The following is a 21,437-nucleotide window of genomic DNA, read 5'->3' as shown; positions in this document are numbered from 1 at the left end:
TACGAATCTCTTGTTCAGTTCTGCTTATCATCCTCAGACAGATGGACAGACAGAAAGAGTAAATCAAATTTTGGAAGAAATGCTTAGACATTATATTCAGACAAGATTAGCTTCTTGGGAAGAATATTTGCCTCTTGTGGAGTTTGCTTATAATAATTCTCCGCATTCAGTCACTGGAATGACTCCTTTTCAAGCAGCATATGGTCACACTCCGCTTGTGCCTACAAACTTTGTTCTTCAACACAAGGTGGCATTAGCAGATCAGTTGATTCAAGAAATGCAAGATATTCTTGTGCAAGTTCGAGACAAACTGCTGATTCATGTTCAGCAGAAGTATTAGAAGTATGCGAATAAGCACAGAAGGCATACTGAGTTTCAAGAAGGTGACTTGGTTTTGCTTTATGTTGCACCGCATCGATATAAGACAGTAAAGTCAGTCTTTCCGAAGTTGCGACCGCGTTTCTATGGTCCATTTAAAGTTATAAAGAAGATTTCAGTTGTCAGTTATAAGTTGGATCTTCCACCATCTTGGGGAAAAATTCATCCGACATTTCACATCTCTTGGCTCAAGGAATACATACAAGGAGATTCATCTATTCCGGAGTTATCTTCTTATATTCCTGAGATTGAAGATGATCATATTATTCTTGTTCCTGAGAAAATTCTTGACGTTCGTCAGAAAGAAACAAGACAGAAGATTACTACAGAATTTCTTGTTAAGTGGATGGACTTGGATGAGTCAGATTCTACTTGGCAGACACATGAAGAAATGCAACAATATCCTCAACTCCTCCAAGAATTCTTTGGCAGACGACCGACTCTCATTTAATCACAAGGGTTTTATTTTAAATGGGAGGGAATGTCACGATTGTGACTTAGTTCATTATACACAGTCTCCTCATGATTACAGATACTGAAGTGACATGATTACAGAGGACCCCTACACTTGGATGGTCACGACTATTCGCTCTAGAGACATGCCTCTTCATCAAGAGCCACACTCCTTCGACGACTGGTCACACCCCTTCGCTCCAGGGTTGCAACTCTTCATCCAATGGTTGCAGCTATTCGTCCAAAGGATGTGTCTCTTCGCCTAGAGTCATGACTATTGGTCATGGGATGTGACTTTTCATTCGTGTCTCTTGAACTCCTATATAAGGAGCCTGTTGTATCACAATTTCAATCAATCAATCAAACATCTGTGTTCAAGTCTACTTTCAGTTTCAGTCTTAAATCACAGATAGTGGATGAAATACTAAGTAATAACAGTAATCCTCACAATGCAGGAAAGTCACATGCATCTGATTCTCAAGTTCGTGGAGCACATGCCACCATGCTTCATGAAACTTCCATGATGGCCCATGCAGCCCATGCAGATAGGGCTGCCCCGTTGGATAAGGGGAAAAGAAAAAGAGAGGACCATGAGCCTCATGCCAAAAAGTTCAAGAAGAACAGGTTTGGCTTGACTCCTGAGCAAAGGGAGCAATATGCGAAAGACAGGAAATGTTTTGCATGTGGAAGCAAAGAGCATATGTTTCGGCAATGCCCCAAACGTAAGCAAGATGCAAGAGGACAAGCAGTCTAAGCCTAATATGCATGCAGTTCCCGATATGCAGGGTAGTGTTGATCATGTTGGCAAAGAGGGATATTCCATCCCTATAGTATCACACATCCATATTAATAAAGCAATAAAGGAGAATTTGGTAGCAGATGCATTGTCCAGGAGGCCATATGTGGCTGCAGTTACAGTGACCTCTCATAGGAGACTTATCTGCTATGCAAGATTTGTATCATTTGAATGCTGATTTTTGCCATATATGGACTGATTTGATGGCTGGTCACTCACATGCCTCTTATGTGATTAAAGAGGGTTATCTTATCAAGAATAACTGCTTATGTGTGGTGAAGGATATGCGTCCAAAGGTTATGGACGAATGTCACGCTCCACCTTATGTTGGTCATAGAGGAATTATTTGCCCATTGATGCAAAGTGGGTAAACGAGGATTATTTTGTTGATTACCCACAACTCTTGCAGGCATATCTTGAGGCTTTTCAGTTGAGGACAACTCTTAAGAAGCCCGGGGGGATGTCAGCAATTGGCCGACCATTTGGTCCATCTCCAGATTTGTGTCTCCTTCACTTGAGGCCAGGCCGGTGTCTCATGTGAGGAGGCCAGTATTTTTGCTTGACATGGACGGGAGCCAGACTGGTGCCACCCGTGTATGACCTGGACTGTGTTCTATCCATGGGATTGTCACGCCATGAAAGAGCCAGTATTCGTGCTGTGTCTTGCCTATGGGACTGTCACTCCATAGGAAGGCTCGTGCCTGGAATTGTGTTTTACCTATGGGACTGTCACTCCATAGGAAGACCAGGATTTATGTTTTATGTCGTGCCATTTTTGTGCCCGACAGATATTTTGTACTTGTTCCATGAACGGGTGATACTATTTGCACATGCACTCATGTTTGAAACTGTTTTCGCATGACTTGTATTTTTGTGTTTGCCTGTTTGACGTGTCACTTACTGAGTGGGGACGCCTGCCAGTGAGTCCTGAAGTTTGCTCTGTCTTCTGACGAGTTTTGTTGCGTATGAACAGGTGGTAAGTGTATTGCACTTGTTGGTTTAATAGTTTATTTCATTTTATAAGGTTCTAAGTTCACATTCACTTAAAAGTGGGCACCCATTATGGGCACCCACATATGAGCCAAGGTGGGGAGCCACACTTAGCCCCTTAAGTGTGTGTGTGGGGTGGGTGCATGGTAACCTACCCACACCACACTTTGAAGCTGGCCACCCCCATGCAAACGTGGGGAGCCGGCCAGCTGTGGTGGTTTAACTCCTCTCCAACCTCTACAAAAGGAAGCACCACGACCGCTCCAAAAAGAGACACGTGATCGTGCGCCTGTTCTCCAGCCAGCTGCACTTCTGCTCCTCTCAAGCGATTGCACCACCAGGCGGCTGGCTGCCACCTCCAGCATACAGGCTGCGCTGCTTTCTCCACAGGCGACTGTGTCCCCTACACCAGCAGGCTGCGCTGCCTCTTATAGGCGGCTGTGTGCCCACCTCCAGTAGACGACTGCACCTGCTCCACCTTCATAACAAGGCTACGCTGCCTCCCCTTTTGCAGGCGGCTGTGTGACCAACTCCAGCGGCTGCTTCTGTCCTGCAGACGGCTGAGCCACCCCAGAGGCGGCTGCAGCCAGGCGGCTTCCGCTAATCCCCCGGCGGCTGTGCTCTGCATACAGGCGGCTCCTTCTCCATCTCCAACAGGCTGCGTTTCACCTCCTGCAGGCTCTTTTTGCAGGCTGCGCTCCATCTTCACCAGGCAGAGCCTCCCACAGCAGGTTGCCTCCTCTATATAGTGGCTGCTCCTCCACGACTCTTTAGGCTGCGCCACTTTCTCCTCTTCAGACTGGTGGTGGTTGTGCTCTGCAGCCAGGCGGCTCCACCTCCAGTGGACAGCTGCGCCTACTCCTCCTCCTCCACAGCAGGCGGCTGTGCTCCTTTGCAGGCGGTTACACCTTCCATCCATAGGCAGTTACAGGTGGCTTTGCACCTCCTAGGTGGCTACACCTTCAACACAGGCAGCTCCTCCGCCTTCTCTTTGACAAGCTGCTGTGTCTTGGTGTCCACCACTAGTAGCTGCACACAGACACCTCGGGTATTGGTCTTCCATCTGCAAGCTACAAGTAAGTGAATTCAGATTTAAGTAAAGAACTTTGTTGTAAATCTGATAAAGGATTCTCTCTACGGCTAAACACCCGTTCGGTGCCGGGTAGTCCAAGCTTTTGGAGAACCACGGTCCAAAGGTGCCGAGATCGGGAGAGCCAGGCGTTAGTACGGGAGCGCCTGTTTGTGCGTGGTCCTGGAACACCGGTGGGGCACTCTCCCGCAGAGTCCAGTGAAGGCACACGACCGTAGAGACTGGACCACTCAAGTGGTCGCTCTCCTTCGAACATCTACTTCGAGCCTTCTTGTTTGGTACTGTTTTCATTTGTCCATGGACATCATCTGGTTCATTGAACCCATGGAGCATTGTATTTGTTAAATACTCCCAATAATATATCATATATTGAGGGGGGGGTCGGCCCGTTCCGGCCCCAGTGCTGGTGTCCATCTATTTCATTTCATTTCATTTCAATTTTCAATTGTTATTAAGTTGTCCATTTCAAATTGTGATATTAAGTTGTGCTATTACGCGTGCGGGTGCCCAACAGAGTCTATTCCCACTGGACGGGATCCGTTTCAAATGCCATTGACAAGATGTAGAATGGGAGAGCACAGGATCATGATGGGCTGCTTGCCAAGCATTTCTCCCAGGGATGTGTTGGCTCAACTTTTGGTTCACATGTTTAATAGGGCAGTATGTGAGGGTTTTCCCGACAGTTGGTCCTCGAATACCATTGTGCCCATTCTAAATACGTGTGACCCCATGGACCCCGGCAACTACAGGACTATTATGATTGGTCACACATTGGCCAAGATTTATGGATCGATCTTGGATCATGAGCTCAGCAGATGGGCCGAGGAGCAGAGACTCAAAGCACCAGGGCAGGCAGGTTTTCGGAGAGGACACTCCACACTGGATCACATTTTCACATTACGGGGCATCATTGAGGAGGGGAGAGCTCATGGGCATCACGTATACTGTTGCTTTGTGGATTTCCGCATGGCTTTTGACACCGTCCCAAGGGCCAGATTGATGAGGAGACTGTAGGATATGGGAGTACCAGCAGATATGCTTTGGGGGATCCTCACACTGTATGAGTCCGTCACTGGCAGAGTATGGGCCCCATGGGGTGACTCAGATGTCATACACAGCACTATCAGAGTGAAACAGGGCCCTTCTCTCCTACTCTCTTTGGGCTATACATTGATGAGATATCTGACTACATCGATAGACAGGAAGGATCAGGAGCACAGTTGGCAGGAGTCTTGATACCTATCTTATTGTATGCAGATGACATTGTCCTTATCTCTGATTCACCAGAGGGGCTGCAGAGGCACTTGGATGCATTACGGGCTTTTAGTCAGGATCAGGACCTCACAGTGAACCTTGGGAAGACCAAGGTTATGATCTTTAACACATCCCCACAATGGGTAGGCAGATCCACACCTCAGTTTACATATAGTGGGCAGCCCATGGAATATGTGGCCTCTTATGTATATCTTGGGATCACTTTTGCCGGGCCTTAGTTCTCTATGCGGAAGGCAACCGAAACGATTGATGTGAGGGTAGGCAGTTCTGGGCTCACTTGAGAGGCATTACTCACAGATAAAGAGCCGAGGACGAAGCTCTGGCTGTTTGACACATTAGTCACACCTCCATTATTGTATGGAGCTCCCATTTGGGGTCCCAGATTATACCACAAGAGGAGACAGAGAAGGGAGTCCGCTGTGACAGATACACGAGAGGTATATGATTATACCACTAGTGATGATGATCTCATACATGATTAGGAGTAAGCCTTCACTGCCACATGAGATTGTGCGAGCGGAGATGGGGGCTGCCCCTATCGTGACAGAGGCTCTTTTTCAGACAGTGACATAATAGCACAGATTATGGGAGCTCCCACTAGATAGATACCCCTCGCTTGCCCGAGATCACAGTTGGCACTTGATGGAGACACGCAGTGTTGGTATGCACAGGTGAGCACTTGGTTTGGTATGCATGGCATGCAAATGGGGGCACTCCCACCATTTCAGTACACCCCTTCCTTTGCTCTCAGCCACACAGAACTGAAGAGGGTGATCAGGAAGGACATTGTGAGATTGGATACTCAAAGGACCTGGAATCCACCCCTCCAACCCCTAGGGACGAAGATGGCTTTCTAAAGAGACCATCTTCTTCACATGATGGAGGATGGCTTCATCATATGCCTGCACTACTCTCTCTCTCTCTCTCTCTCTCTCATCATTAGCCTCATCATGTGATCATGAGACCTCTTCAGCGACAGGACATTCTTGGGCTTTTCTATACGTATGTATGTTAGATTGATAGATTGTTGGGGGCGTTGATGATCACCTATATCAACCATGCATGCATAAGTGAGTTTTAGGAGCCAAAGGGGCGGAGGGTACAACCCGCCCTTGGTGCATTAGGTTCTCTCATCACTAGCCTCAGCATGTGATCACAAAACCTCTTCAGTGACAGGACATTCTTGGTCTTTTCTATACTATGTATGTTAGATTGATGGATTGTTGGGGGCGTTGATGATCACCTATATCAACCATGCATGCATAAGTGAGTTTTATAAGCCAAGGGGCCCAGAGGGTACGACCCACCCTTGGTGCATTAGGTTAGGAGCCAAGGCATGTGGGCATGACGTGCATGACCCGAAGTTGGTGCATAGGGTGCTTCTTATGCACATGTAGTTGTTTATGATCGTTGTGTGTACTTGGGATGTGGTTGTATTGGTTGGGCTACACACATATGGATCAGTTATGTACTTGTTTGAACTTTGCATGGTAATTCACCGGGACCATGAATTCTTATGACCCAGGGTATCTATAGAAGGGTCAAAGACCACTCTCATGAGAAATTATCTTCGTTGTAAACAGGTTTGAAGATGAGAGGAGAGGGAAGATGTGTGTGTGAGTTTGTCCCATATGCACATGGGGGTAAGGGTGCCGAAGGGCCCTCCACTTGTATAAGAAGGGGTGTGTCTCCTCTTTTTTTTCTCTCTTTTTGGTGATTATTGCAATACAATCCTAGTTGCTCCATTCGTGTAGGTTTTACTCTCTTGGTTCATTTTGTTAGTCTTCTTTGGGCAACCAAGATTGCTACATGACCTAGTGATGGCAATGTGGCAGAGGGTTCGAGGTGCTCCAAATTGAAGGGAGTGATCTCAACGCATAAGCCTGGTTTGTGGCAGAGGGGTCAAGGTGCTCCAAAGAGTGGTCTCAATGCATAAGCCTTGCACAACCCCCCACAATACATTTCCCTTTACAAGATTGTGAGCTATCTCCAAAATCTGCCTTAAATTATGTCTCTTTTAGGAAAAACCAAAAATTTATAAAAAGAGGCTAAAGTTATATATGAGAACCTGAAGTTAAAAAGAGGTGGAAGTTATATATGAGCACCTGAAGATACTCCAACGGATAGGCATAGCCAACATGTGATTTTGAAAGTCTGATTATTTGAGGATCTTGCAAAGCCTGAATACTAGAGCCGTTTGACACTGTATCAATGGTGGCGCTAATTTCATCCTCATCTGCATTCTGAAAATTTCAATCATAGGTCTAATGTTATCAGAATTTGTTAATTATTCCCTGTACATCATTAAATAGTGGTAAGGCAACCAAAAATACAAAGAGATTATTCACAGAGCAGTTTTTTAACAAATTACAAAACATGCAAGCTTACATTACAAGCACTACACCATAAGTAAATGATCCAAAGGATTACCCTAGTTCTTCTTCTTATGAAAACTGGATCAATACCTTTAATTTTGGGGCTGAGACTCTTTCTAAGGTGACATATAGACTTGGTGATACTCATTTATTAGCAAGAGTCTTCAACTTTCAAGTGCAAAGCAGTCAAAAGGAACAGTTGTGTTCAAAAGATCTCATTGGCTTGAAGGTTCAGTAAAGTGGTTCATGAAGTATTGCTAGAGAACCTTATTTAAATGATGCCTATGTTTTGATTGTAAGAACTTACTTGCACAATCGATTGGATGTGGTCATGATTGGATCAGAACTTTCTAGGGTATGCTTGTGATGGAACTAAGGAATCATCAATTTGAGACCACTGAACTCGGGATCCATGCAAGTTTTTGACTTTGATATTGCGCCCATAGATTATGAGGTATACAATGCTTGAGAAGGAATCATTGATTTGGGCCACATATCACATTGCACACGTAAATTATGAGGACTATGGGAGTCAGTTTTTGAAGGTGGACTATGGCCAGGTATTCACTATGCATATTCAGGTATTCACTATTAATTAATTAAGCAGGCCATAACGGGCCTGGTTAATTAATTAAGACCTTAGGTAAGCCTAAGGTCCTCTCTCTCTCTCCTCCATCGCTGGCTCCTCATCCCTCTCCCCCCTGCATCGCGTCCTCTCCACCATGCTCTCCCTCTCCCCCCTGCATCGCGTCCTCTCCACCGCTCTCTCCCTCTCTGCCCTGCATCGAGTCCTCTCTCTCTCTCTCCTAAGTGCACCCCGAAGTGGATTGTAATGATTGTGATGTCATGTCTTTTGGTCCCATATGCCTTCAAGGCATTCCGCGAACGTTAATATGACTTTCTCTCTCTCTCTCTCTCTCTCTCTCTCTCTCTCTCTCTCCCCGTTGGCCACGATCACGGCCACGATCACCTCATCAGCTCCAGATCCAGGACATGCTCCACCGCCATCGAGCTACCTTTCCACGTGACATAGCTGAGGGAGACCTCTCGGCCATACTCGTCAACCCCATGCTTGACATTTTGGAGAGTGGTATACCATCTACTCGGAGCTGATGTTGCTCCCATGTTTTTATGTTCTTAGTTTTCCATGACGAGTTTCCATGGACAGTTTTGTATCACCCCAATGAGATAGCTATATTTATGTTTTCATTCTGTTTTATTTTCCATTCCATGATGAGATATGCCATGGACATTATTGTACCACTTTGGTCTCATAGGCCCATTGGGTCTTTAGTAGACACTTAATATATCTATCTCTCTCTCTCTCTCTCTCTCTCCTCCATCACTGGCCCAGCGCTCTCTACCTCTCCCCCCTGCATCCACTGCTCTCTCCCTCTCCCCCTGGATCGCATCCTCTCTCTCTCTCCTCCATCGCTATATCCCTCTTCTCCCTCTCCCCCCTGTAGCAGCACCGATCAACCATATTGTCGTCCTTTTAATTTCCGGTAGAATATTCAAGAAAGGGCCAGAAATTTTTAATTTTAATTTTAACTAAGGTCCTTCCACTTTACTCTGGCCCCCATTTTAACTAAGGTCTTTCCACTTTAATCTTTCCCACATCTAATTAATTAATGTGATTTGAAATTTGGCACCCATATTGAGATGTTTACAAAATGATCAATATCAACCTTAGAAATTTCTCTCCATGGACTTTGTTATACTGTGGGTTCTTCCCAACACATATTCAGTTAATGGTCTCTCAAGCCTAAGAATTGGTGTTACGTCCCAAGGCCCTAGAAGGGTAAACAGGTCTAACTTTATGTTAGGTTAACCAGGGACTGGGGGGAGTTTGGCATCTAAAAGGGGAGATTAGGGGTATTTTTTTAGAGGCATGGGCTATGTATGGTTTATAGGACTATATAAGTGACTTTTGGAGTCTGTTTAGGGAAGAGCTCTTCAATCGAGACCCTCAAAACTACTCCATGCATACAACGGGGTCACGATGGCACTGACCCAGGATTGCCCTATCTCGGAGAGTATCGCACTGACCCAGGATTGCCTTCTCTCGAGAGTATGCAAAACAGATGGCATTAACCCACAGCATTGTTACAGCTGATTGGCCCCCACCTGGGAACATCAGACATTGATGCTCTAGGCATCCTTAACAGAAGTTTAAGGAAACAACCTTTAAGAAAAGAAGATAGGGGGGACAAAATGGCATACCTTTCCTGCCGCAATTGCAAGCTGGACAACAATCTTATGGCTGCATTTTATGTCCTTGGAGGTGGTTCTGTCACACTTCTCAATGTCGCTCTTGGAGAGAATGGTGCACCTGCCGCTGCGAAACACCAGGCTTGTTAACACCAAGAACAGAGACAGTGATGCCGGTACGCTCCAGGGCCAGGTGGCCTGTGCATTCAATGAATTCTCCATGCTATCAATTGCCCTAACTGGAGATCAGAAGACACGCCATAGCCATGGCCAAATCACAGGAAAACCCTAGTTTCATGACTAGCCACGGCAATACCCTAATTTGAGCGCAGAAAGTGTACCATAGCCATACCCTGATTTGAGCACAAAAGGTGTTTCATATCCATTGCTATACCCTAATTTGAGCGCAAAATGGAGCACAGAACATGTACCAGAGCCAGAGTTGAGCACTGGTGTATCATAGCTATATCCATATCCTATCTGAGTACCATAGGCATAGTCATCAGGAAAACCCCACTTTCAGAACTTAGCCGTAGCCAAAAGACAAGAAAGCCTTAATCTTAGTGAAGAATTTGTACACACCATGGCCATACAACAAACTGTCAGAACCCCTTATTAGAGTAAAAAAGCCATATGACGGGAAAACCATTATTTTCAAACAGAAGATACACCATCCCCATAGCCTTGTACCACTGAAGACCTACTTTGGAAACTGAAACCCTCAGATTATTGCGACCAGCGCCTTATACCCTAGATTCTACATCAGCAGAGTGCGACCATATCCATGAGAAAATAAAACCCTGATTTGCGAACAGAAGCCAAGACACGCTATGGCCAAGTTTGTTATAGCCATTTCAGCTTCATGAGAACACAGTAACTGACAACGGCTGGACTTCATCCATCTTGCAATAAAAGTAAGGTTTGTTTTTTATATCATCACATTTTTTAGTCTTTTTTAGTGTGTTTAGTGAATGTCTTGTGTGTAAGCACCCTATTTATGAGTCTCCCAATTGCAAACACATTTTGTTGGCAACAAAGCCTAGAATCAATATTGACTTATTCTTGTAACTAAATGATTAAAATTGCTATCATTCTGTTAATTGTCAAAGAGGTGGCTAATGTGGAGAAGCACCCCCGAGCTTAACACTAGACCAACACCAACCCTTCTATTACCCACCCGTGAGGTTTTTCTTGAGTGATGGAGAAAAATTTTGGTTGAAATATCTTGCTAGAGTCTAGTGAGGCTCAAATATAGGAAGTGAGTAGATGAGCGAGAGAGAGATGATCATCATGCTTCACAGAGGCATGGAAGATAGCTTTAAGACTTGAAAATAAGGAGGATCAAAATAGAGTAATTGCATCATGATTAAATAATAACACTCTAATTACAATTAAAGTTGCAAAATATTTAGCATAAGCAAGCTCTAATGCATTGCAAATTTGAGATTGAGAATACATTAATTTGTAGCTCTTCAAGTGAGCATCTAGATTCACTTTTCACTCTCTTATTCACTCCGTCAACAAATCCATGATCATCTCCACCTCTTTTCTTTGATTCTTTTGATGATCACCTAAATTTTCTCAATCACATCTCTACCTTTTCACCTTCTCTACAATCTTCATCATCTTTTACAAATCTGCCAACTAAATTAACCTTTCAACATACCACACAAATGACTTATATCCAAGGTGCTTTAAACCTTCACACATGTGCACACACATACAAGGCTCATACACTCGCCTTCAAATACACACCTTCCATCACTATAATTTTCAACACTTCCCCTTAGTGATGGATTTCTACACACTTGTGTGTGTGTGTGTGTGTGTGTGTGTGTGTGTGTGTGTGTGTGTGTGCGCGCGCGCGAGCGCGCACGCGTGCGCGTGCGCGTGTGTGTCCTCACGATGCCACATCAAGGCTCAAGTAGACTAGGCAAGTTGACTCCAATTTTGGCCTCTCCAAGAGCCTTGTCCACCTTCACAATAACGGGCAATTCTCACACTTTTGGTGGGAACGCAACGGACACAACACTGTACCCTTATAACTTTACTGAATGACGAGCTTGAAATACAAAGAGAGAAGCTCACATTTTGTCTACTTTTGGTGGGAACACTGTTAACAGACAACACACTGCCCTTATAACTTTACTAAATGACGAGCTTGAAATACAAAGAGAGAAGCTCGCATTTTGTCTACTTTGATTATGTCTACAAACCCATATGTTTATACACAATTAAATGACGAGCTTGAAATACAAAGAGAGAGAAGCTCGCATTTTGTCTACCTTGATTATGTCTACAAACCCATATGTTTATACCATACACAATTAAACCTTATATCAATGAGATGCCCAAGGTGTTGTGTCCATACCATCTTATTTTCACACACTCTATTGGTTCCTACAAACCAAACCACACACAAAGCTAATCTCAACACATGCATGGTGTTTGACGTCCATGCTCATCTCATCCGGGAGTATGAATACTTGAGCTTGTATTCTCAACACTACCCATCAAGCTCAAGTCCACCTTCTCATCCAGGAGTATGAATACTTGAGCTTGTATTCTCAACACTGCCCCTCAAGCTCAAGTCCACCTTCTCATCCATTCTCGACACTACCCCCTCAAGCTTAAGTCTAGCATTTCATGTGCTCCCAGCATCTTCTTAAACCTCTGAAACTTCTCCACTTTCAAGGACTCTATGAAGATGTTTGACGTCCATGCTCATCTCATCCGGAAGTATGAATACTTGAGCTTGTATTCTCAACACTACCCATCAAGCTCAAGTCCACCTTCTCATCCAGGAGTATGAATACTTGAGCTTGTATTCTCAACACTGCCCCTCAAGCTCAAGTCCACCTTCTCATCCAGCAGGAGTATGAATACTTCAGCTTGTATTCTCAACACTACCCCCTCAAGCTTAAGTCTAGCATTTCATGTGCTCCCAGCATCTTCTTGAACCTCTAAAACTTCTCCACTTTCAAGGACTTTATGAAGATGTCCCGTGATCCGAGTTGGCATAAAAACCAAGTCAGCCTCACCTACTAGTGGACCTCTATGTACTTTGTCCTAGCATGAAGCGTTGGGTTACTAGCAAGTTATATGCTGCTCATGTTTGACAACCGCATCATCCAAAGGTTGATCCATATCCATGAGTAGATTTCTAAGCTAAGCTACCTCACATGGTGCCATAGTGGCACCTCTATACTCTACCTATGTACTTGATAAAGCAACTCACTGTTACACTCCCAAATGAAAACATAAAGCCACTAGTGGATCTCCTATCATAAGCACCACCTACCCACAATCATGCCTTTCTAGACAGCATCATGCACACATATGTCTCTCCCTCATGAGACAATCCATAATGAGTTGTGTCCCCTTCACATATCTCAAGATCCTCCTCACTACATCTAGGTGAGGCCTCCTAGGAGCCTCCATAATCTGATCACAAGTCCAACCGCATAATGATCCGGTCTAATGATAGTCATGTAGATTTAAATGCCTACCATCTTCATGTACATGGTAGAGTCCTTTAGAAGCTCACCTACATCCACTCTTAGCTATTTAAACTAATGGTGTATTAATTGGCTTGCAACATGTCATAATCTGATCACAAGTCCAACCGCATAATTAAGATCCGGTCTAATGATAGTCATGTAGATTTAAATGCCTACCATCTTCATGTACATGGTAGAGTCCTTTAGAAGCTCACCTACATCCACTCTTAGCTATTTAAACTAATGGTGTATTAATTGGCTTGCAACATGTCATACCATATTTGGACAGCATGTTCAAACCATATTGTCTCTACATGCTTGGTCCTCAAGAACTTCTATGCCAAGAAAGTATATTAACTCCCCAAGGTCATTCATGTTAAACTTGGTCTTCAAGAGCTCGTTTACATCAACAATCTCATCATTATTATTAATGATTAATTCATCCACACAAATGACTATCATAGTATACCTAAATCATGTCTTCCTCACATATAGTGAGTAATCCGCACTGGCAATCTCAAACCCATAGTCACAAGATACTAACTCATCTTAGTCAAACCATGCTTGTGGTGCCTACTTTAAACCATAAACTTTGAGGAGTTTGGTACCTACTCTCACAGCTAGAAGTCTCGTACTTTCCCAGTGACACCGTCCACGTCACGACAGCTCTTTGGTGAACCCGACGTGAAACTGCTGGGGTGAGAGTGTGGTGAAACATAGAGGGAAGCTATGGCTGAGAATTCTGAGGGTCAGGGGGTTCATTTTGACCCTGGAGTTATGCAGATGTTTCAGATGTTTACTATGTATATGCAACAGCAACAAGCTGCTGAGAGGGGACAAATTTCCACGACCAAAGCACTGCAATCAATTGTGAAAAAGGTGGATCAATTTGATGGAAAGGATATCACAAAGTACCTGCGCAATTACATAAAGGAAATGGAGCTAAACAGGGTGACTGAGGAGGATATGGTTCGAAGCTTTGAGCTGGTATGTGTTCCTGAAATAAGAGAGCGCATAAGAGGATTGCAGACAGCACATGGTGGCAGAAATTGGGAGGAGTTCAAGCTTGCTTTAAAGGACGAATATTTCATGGAGGATTCTGAGCGAGTGACCAAACGAACTTTCTTGGAATGGGTCACAAAACCCAAAATGGGAATTTCTGCCACCCCACAGAGCTGCTAAGAGAGTTTGAGAAGCGCTATGCCCAGCTGTCAAGGATAGAGCGTACAACTTTGGACAGAGAAAAAACAGAGCTCTTCTTACAAGCAGCTGGGAAAGATCTCCAAGAAAAACTGGAAATTCTCCTCGAGGATAAGAATACAGAGCAAGGACTAAAGAGTGATTGGAATGATGTTGAGGATGCGGTCACTATGCTAGCAAAGCGGCAACGAAGGAGGGATAAAATGGTGATGAGCTCGGGAACTCCTATAACTACTGTTACCCCTAAGAATCTACCAAAACCAGCTGCTGCAATCCCAAAGGTAGAAGGGCCGATGGAAGAACTTATTAAGGGTATGTGAGACCTAAAATTGAAGATGTCCAGGATTGAAGAAAAGGGGCTACCATTAGGGCAGGCTTCTATGCAAAGGCCTCAAAGCAAAGAAGGGTTTACATACAGATGCATATGGTGTGATGACCCAGAACATGCAAAGAAAGATTGTGCTAGCTATAAAGAAGCCCTTAAAAATCAACTTGTATTTTTCAAAGATGGAAAAATCCACCTTACAGAGACTGGTCTTCCATTAAGTACAAACTTTGGGAAAGGAGGGATGAAAAAGCTGGTTGAGGATATGGCTGCTAGTCATGCCATCTCTATGGTTGAGGCAGCAACCTATGGATTAAAGGCTGGTCAATCAAAGCAGGGATTTGAGAATGATGAAGATTATGAGAATGAAGATTTTTGGCCATCAACAATGGAATTAATTGCGTCAAAGAAGGTGTCTAAGCAAGCTTTGCATGAGGCAGGTGACTGTATACGTCTTGAGACTGGCTGGGAGGAGCCTGTGGATTCTTTATCTGTTCATGCCAACATTGCTAAATGCCAAAATAATGAGGCACAGGTAGAGGAGAAGCGTAAAAGGGAAAATGAGGAAGGAGGGCCATCAAAAAGAGTTACACGTGGAAGTGAAAAGAAGGATTCTGGGCCATCACATATGCCTCCACCGCATAGCAGACCTCCACAGGAAGTATCAATGGAAGAAGTGCCAGCAAAAATGAAGCATGAGAAGGAGAAGGGTAAAGGGAAAAGTCCACTCTACAAGCTTCAATCTGATATTGAAGCTGCAACAGATCTCAAAAAGGTGCTTGAAGAGAGGATTCTAAACAGCAGGGTGGAATTTACACTAGGGGAAGTCTTGGGGATTGTAAAGAAAGAATTTCATGATGAGATAATTGATATTATACGAAGGAAAAGGCAATCTATAATTGAATCTATTCCATCACAAGGGGAGGCAAGCACTTCCAAGACTCATGGAGTACAGGTAAGTACAGAAAAAGGAAGAGAGAGAAAATGTGGTGGAATGTAATCACTCTGCTGATGGGGCACGACAAGTACGCTTTGTGGAAGAGGATGATGAAAAAGAAGTTCTTACAAAGAGTCATTACTCCAGGAGCCATTGGGCAAGAGCAACCACTGAAACCCTTGTCAAGATAGGTGATTTGGAAGAGCCATATGTTGCTCTAATTGATCATGGGTCTGAAATAAATCTTATGGCTAAAAATCTCTACAATAAATGTAAGTGGCCAATGGATGTAGATCATGGGTGGATGATTAAAGCAGCTAATAACTCATCTGGAGAGCTCTATGCAGCATGTCCCAATGTAAGGGTAACTATAAGGGATGTGAAAGATGATCAGAACTTCTTTGTTCAAGAGATGTCATCGTATCCCCTCATCCTTGGGCAACCCTACATTACAGCTGTGAGGATGGAAACAAAGGTTTTGGATGATGGCTCGGCATATGCAAGAATAAGGAGTAAAGATGGCAAGAAAGCTGTTCAGTTCTTGACAGTTTGCATTAACCATGAAAGGAATCGTGAGTCTCTTCGAGCACAGTCACTCCCAAAGATAAATAGAGAATTCATGAATTACAGGGAGATGAGGGATTTTGGCCAGGTGCCATTGTAAAGCGGGATTCCAATGGTACAAGGGAAAATGAGTTCTCGCAGGACTCAATCAATGTAAATAACTTTTCAGCAAATTTTCAGGGATTTTCTAGCTATGGGTCATTGGTCTTTGTAAAAAGCAAGGATTTGAAGCGTGGCATGCGTAGACATGTACAAAATGAACAAAAAAGTCTTGAGCAGTGTGGTCTTTTGGAGAAGAATGAGTTTATTTCAGGGGTGCTTGATGAGGTGTCATTTGTAGATACTATAGATGTGCTTTTTGATATGGGAAGAGCATGCTTACAGGGTGGAAATGAGATGATAGAGGTGTCATCTGTAGAGATGTATGATATAATCCGGGAATTTGAGGGGGTGGAATGTAAAAACATGAATTGCGAGATGGATGCTTATGTTGATACAAAGTACAAAACAGTTGCAAAGAAGGTGAAACCAGTTGCCTTGCCTTTGCCACCAGGAAGCAAGGAGAAGATAGATGAAGCTTCTATGCAACCAAATCTCAGAGATCCGAAGAAAATTGGGCATAAGTTTACACAGGAAACTTTAAAAGAGCTGAAGATTGGTGAAAGGGATTTTCTGTTGCCAGTTGAAAAGGAATGCTTTGAGGAGATGCTGGTAAAACATGGGAAAGCCTTTGCTTTTCAGCCGCATGAGATAGGCTGTGTTGATCCAAGTGTAACAGCACCAATGGTGATCTTTACTGTTCCACATGTGCCCTGGAACCTGCCGCCAATTCCAGTACCAAAGGCTCTCTTGCCAAAGCTCATGGAATTACTAAAAGAAAAGATCAGGATGGGAATTTTGGAGCCATCATGCGCTCCATATTCCAACAGATGGTTTACTGTGCCAAAGAAAAATGGGACATTGCGCTTTATTCAAGACATGCAACCTGTAAACAAAGTCACAATCAGGAATGTGGGAGCAGGTCCAATTGTGGATGAGTTTGCAGAAGCATTTGCAGGGAAAGCTATATACTCTATGGGTGATCTGTATTCGGGATATGATCAGTTCCAGCTGAATATACAAAGCAGGGACTTGACCACAATGAGAACTCCTTTGGGATTAGTAAGGATGTGTACCTTACCACAGGGAGCCACTAACTCAGTGGCACATATGATGAATGGAATGAATAAAGTCTTACGAGACTTCATACCACAAATAACTATGCCATTTCTGGATGATGTGCCAATAAAGGGCTGTGATGAGAAAGACAAAGATGGGGATTTGGATTCAAAGGGGTGCCGCAAGTTTGTGGCAAATCATATAAAGGACTATGATATGATTCTATCCAGGCTTGAAGAAGTGAATCTTACTTTATCTGGACTGAAATCAGTGTTTGGAGTTGGTGAAGTGCTAATAGTGGGACATCTTTGTAGTACTAGTGGACGCCGACCTTGTCCAGCCAAAATAGATGCAATACAAAGAATGAAAGAGACATGCATTAATGTTACAGAGCTGAGGAGATTTCTTGGAGCATGTGTCTTTTATGTTATTTGGATCCCACATTATGCACATGTAGCAGATCCTCTTTATCAACTTTTGAGGAAAAATCAAAAATTTCTGTGGAGTGCAGTACATATTAAAGCTATGCGGAAGCTGAAATGTTTGCTCCAATCATCACCTACTCTGAGGAAGGCAGATTATGAGTGTGGCAGGCCTGTGATTGTTACAGTTGATACTAGTCCTACTGGGATAGGATGGGCAGTAGGGCAAGATGATGAGGATGATCACAGGTATGTAATCAGATTTGGAGCAAAGGTATTAAGCATCCGACAAAGAAAATATCCGCAGATCAAGAGAGAGTTATGGGGAATAGTCACTGCTCTAAAATGTGAAAAAGAATATCTTATTGGGGCATCTGTACTTGTGGAAACTGATTGCTTGCCACTTCTTGGGATGATAGCAAGTTGTACCACTCCAGATATTGCTATGCTTAGGTGGATTGCTTATATCAAGTCACTAAATCCTGAGTTTGAGCATATTGCGGGAAAAGATAATCCAGTTGCAGATATGCTATCAAGAGCCAGGTATGAAGATGAAAAAGAGATGATTAGTGACATTGATGATGTGGGTACAAAGTTCTACACTACTGCATATGCAAAGGGGGACCATATTTGCCTATCAAATGCACTTGAGTCTTTTACTGAGGAAATGTATGAAGGAGATTGGTTGCTTATTGGTCAATACTTGAGTACTCTGACAAGACAGGAAAATTGGTCTGACTCAGAATTTAAGAGGATCCGCAGAAAAGCATATGGTTATTTTCTAAAGGATGGGTACCTCTGGAAGCATCCTAAGCAGAGGAATGCTATGCCACAGAGAGTCATATGTGATAAAGAGACTCAAGGGAAGCTCGTGAAAGAATTCCATGAGAGTCTCTGGGCTGGACATCGAAGTGTGTGGGCCACCTTTACCAAAATAAAGGAAAAATATTGGTGGAAAGGAATGTACAAGGATATTTCCCAATATGTGGAAACATGCATGGTATGCCAAATGTACTCAAATGTGCGACATCGTGATGGCTTGCAACCAACCTACCCACCTACCATGCACTACAAATGGGTAGTGGATCTAGTTACAATGCCTTTTGGAATTTGGCAGATGCGGTACATAGCACTTGCAAGAGAAGATTTGACAAATCAGGTAGAAGGGCGTGCTCTTAGAACAAAGAGTACGGAAACAGTATGCAAATTTCTCTTGGAAGATGTGATTTGTCGGTATGGTTGTGTTGGAAAAATAACAGCTGATAGGGGTGAGCTAGATGTTGAAGAAGCAAAGGAATTCTTCTCTAGAATTGGCATCAAACTATCCCTAACATGTGCTTACAATCCTGAGGGCAATGGTAAAAGTGAGCGAGGACATCCTCCAATCATTAACGCTTTGGCTAAGGCATGCAGGCTGCTACCATATGCTTTGTGGGCTGACCGTACAACTCATAGCTCAGTGACAGGATACATGCCTGCAGAATTAATGTATGGTCAGAAGCCAGTAATGCCAGTTGAAGAAGTAGTTCCAACTTGGAATGTATTGCCCTGGATGGAAGGATTGAGCAGGGAAGACCTCCTTGCATTGCGACTAAGGCAGTTGGAGAGGAGGCCTGAAGATGTAGAGCTTGCTAAAGCTCTCTTGAAAGATGCAAGGTTGAAAAATAAAGAAAGATTTGATAGAAGACACAGACTCCGGCCAAAACCTATTGAAGAAGGTGATTGGGTCCTAATGTATGATAGTAGCCTTGACAACCAATTCACTGTTCAAAGAAAATTTGCAAAAAGATGGTTTGGCCCTTACATTGTCAAGCATGTGCATGGAAATGCCACGTATACCCTATGTGAGCTTGATGGAACAGAGATAAAGAATCTTGTAGCAGGCAAAAGAATCAAGATGTTTAAAAGAAGGCATGATAATGATCCTTTTGATTCACAGGGAACTCAAGATGAGAGGCTTGATAGTGATAGCATGGATATAGCTGAAGAGGAAGAGGATGATTTTCCTAATAATGTTGAAGATGAGGACGACATCCAGATATATGTAGATCTTGATGATGATTTGGCACATACCAGAGGATGTGTAGGTTTAGAGGGGGTGGATGTCATGCCATGGCACGTCTATGGTGTGAAACCATGCATATGAGACTATTAAATGCAAACCTAGATGCATGGGATTAAGTGCTATGACGAGTCATTATATGATGCCATGTACATATGTTCATATTGTAGATGAGGTTCAATAAGATGAGCTGAGGCTGAGTCAGGTCTCGAAACTTTTGTATATGAGTGTGGTGTGAAATATGGAGCCTTATACATATGGTAAGCCTTGCAGTAGAGAACACCCTTCTCAACATGTATGGAAATGTGAGAGCATGTATGAAATGAGGATTGGTTTTGAAGAATACTCTTGGAGATATCATGGAATGAGCAAAACAAGAAGAACTTTAAAAAAGATACTGCACACATTCAAAGTTCTCGTGTATCCTCATAGGCAGAATGATCCCTTCAATAATATCTTCATGCCCATGGATGGTGAACCCAGTGGCTATGCTAGTGAGAGCTATTTCAAAATGACTCTTGTGAGTGTGGTGGTGATGGTTCTGCTGTTACTCAGACCTCATGGGTAAGTTGGAAACATTCAGTTATATATGATGGTATGAGTGGCTCGCCAAAGGGATATGTTAATGATGTTAATGGCTCCCATGTGCATAATGTGTAGTAGCTTCTTTATGGTATCGATGGGCCGAGTCAGTGAACACCTCTTGTGCCAATGCACAAGGGAATGCATTTACGAAGACATGGAGATATATTTGAGTGAACAATTGGGGGATTCTACAAATCACATGGTTGATGTGATGACACTATAAACCATGGAGGCATCAAGAGCAATGGAGATTAATAGAGCATTAGAGTGCCGAAGTCTTTATCGGATGCGGGAGACACAATTGGATGATCAACCTTGTATTGGAGAGCTTGCCTTGATGCCAATGTTGGGAGCATCACATACCTTTAATAAGAGATATTATGAGGGCAGCTTGCGTGGCATCAAAAGGAGAAATAATCGAAAATAATAAAAAAGGAAAGGTGGCGCATGAGTTTTTTTTGAACTGGGGAGTACGTGAAAATAGCTGCATAAAGCGGGTGCGCCGATTTCCATGCGGGAAAGTAAGGAAAAACCAGAGAGAAGGGAGGGAGGGGCGCATATCAGAAATCGGTCTGCAAAAAAAAAAGAGAACCAGGGCCCCAACTAACCAGAGAGAAGTAAATCAAGGAGGCGGCTACTGTTCGTGGCATGTAGGAGTTTGAATTGAAGAGAAAAATGAGTGTTAACCAGTGATAGGATTTTCCATCATATACATGTGTTCTGCTTTCCGCGGTCTGCAGCGAAGCCGCCATAGAAGAAATAGAGAAAATCAATAAAAATCACGCCTTGCTCTACTTACAGTTTTCAGGTGATAAAGAACATCATGAGATGATGGAATTGATGACACTGGATGTATGGAATGTAAATGGTCACATGTATGTGGGAAATATTTGAAGGTTATGTTATGCCTACATGTGATTGGTTTGAGGGATTTGGAAAGAGGAGCCAGTGAATCTATGCTTGGAAAGGGACAAGCACTTGGTACACAATTTTTGTGCAATCATCAGGTTGAATTCAAGGATGTATTGAGGTGAATTGACACATGTATATGTCATTAAAAATGGATATGTCCTATGCTCCTTGGAGAATTTTGTGTGTGAGTTTCCTTGAGGAGTT

The 21,437-nt window shown here is 43.5% G+C and overlaps 1 protein-coding gene across 1 annotated transcript in view; it reads right to left on the bottom strand.

The window, feature by feature from the left end:
* The window catches only part of LOC147622430 (protein HAPLESS 2-like), a 208,359-nt gene extending 197,891 nt beyond the window's left edge, over positions 1–10,468 (bottom strand). The window contains exons 1-2 of the mRNA XM_086821904.1: positions 9,581–10,468; positions 7,088–7,225 (exon numbers count right to left, since the gene is read on the bottom strand). Coding sequence (XP_086678030.1) covers positions 7,088–7,225; positions 9,581–9,790 — 348 coding nt within the window. The 5' untranslated portion in view covers positions 9,791–10,468. The remainder of the gene's footprint in view (positions 1–7,087; positions 7,226–9,580) is intronic.
* Between the last annotated feature and the right edge of the window lie 10,969 nt (positions 10,469–21,437).

The sequence above is a fragment of the Cibotium barometz genome, chromosome 28 (genome assembly GCF_041138505.1).
Source record: "Cibotium barometz isolate CiBa-2024 chromosome 28, ASM4113850v1, whole genome shotgun sequence".
Classification (NCBI taxonomy): domain Eukaryota; kingdom Viridiplantae; phylum Streptophyta; class Polypodiopsida; order Cyatheales; family Cibotiaceae; genus Cibotium; species Cibotium barometz.
This window is presented reverse-complemented; position numbering and strand designations above follow the sequence as displayed.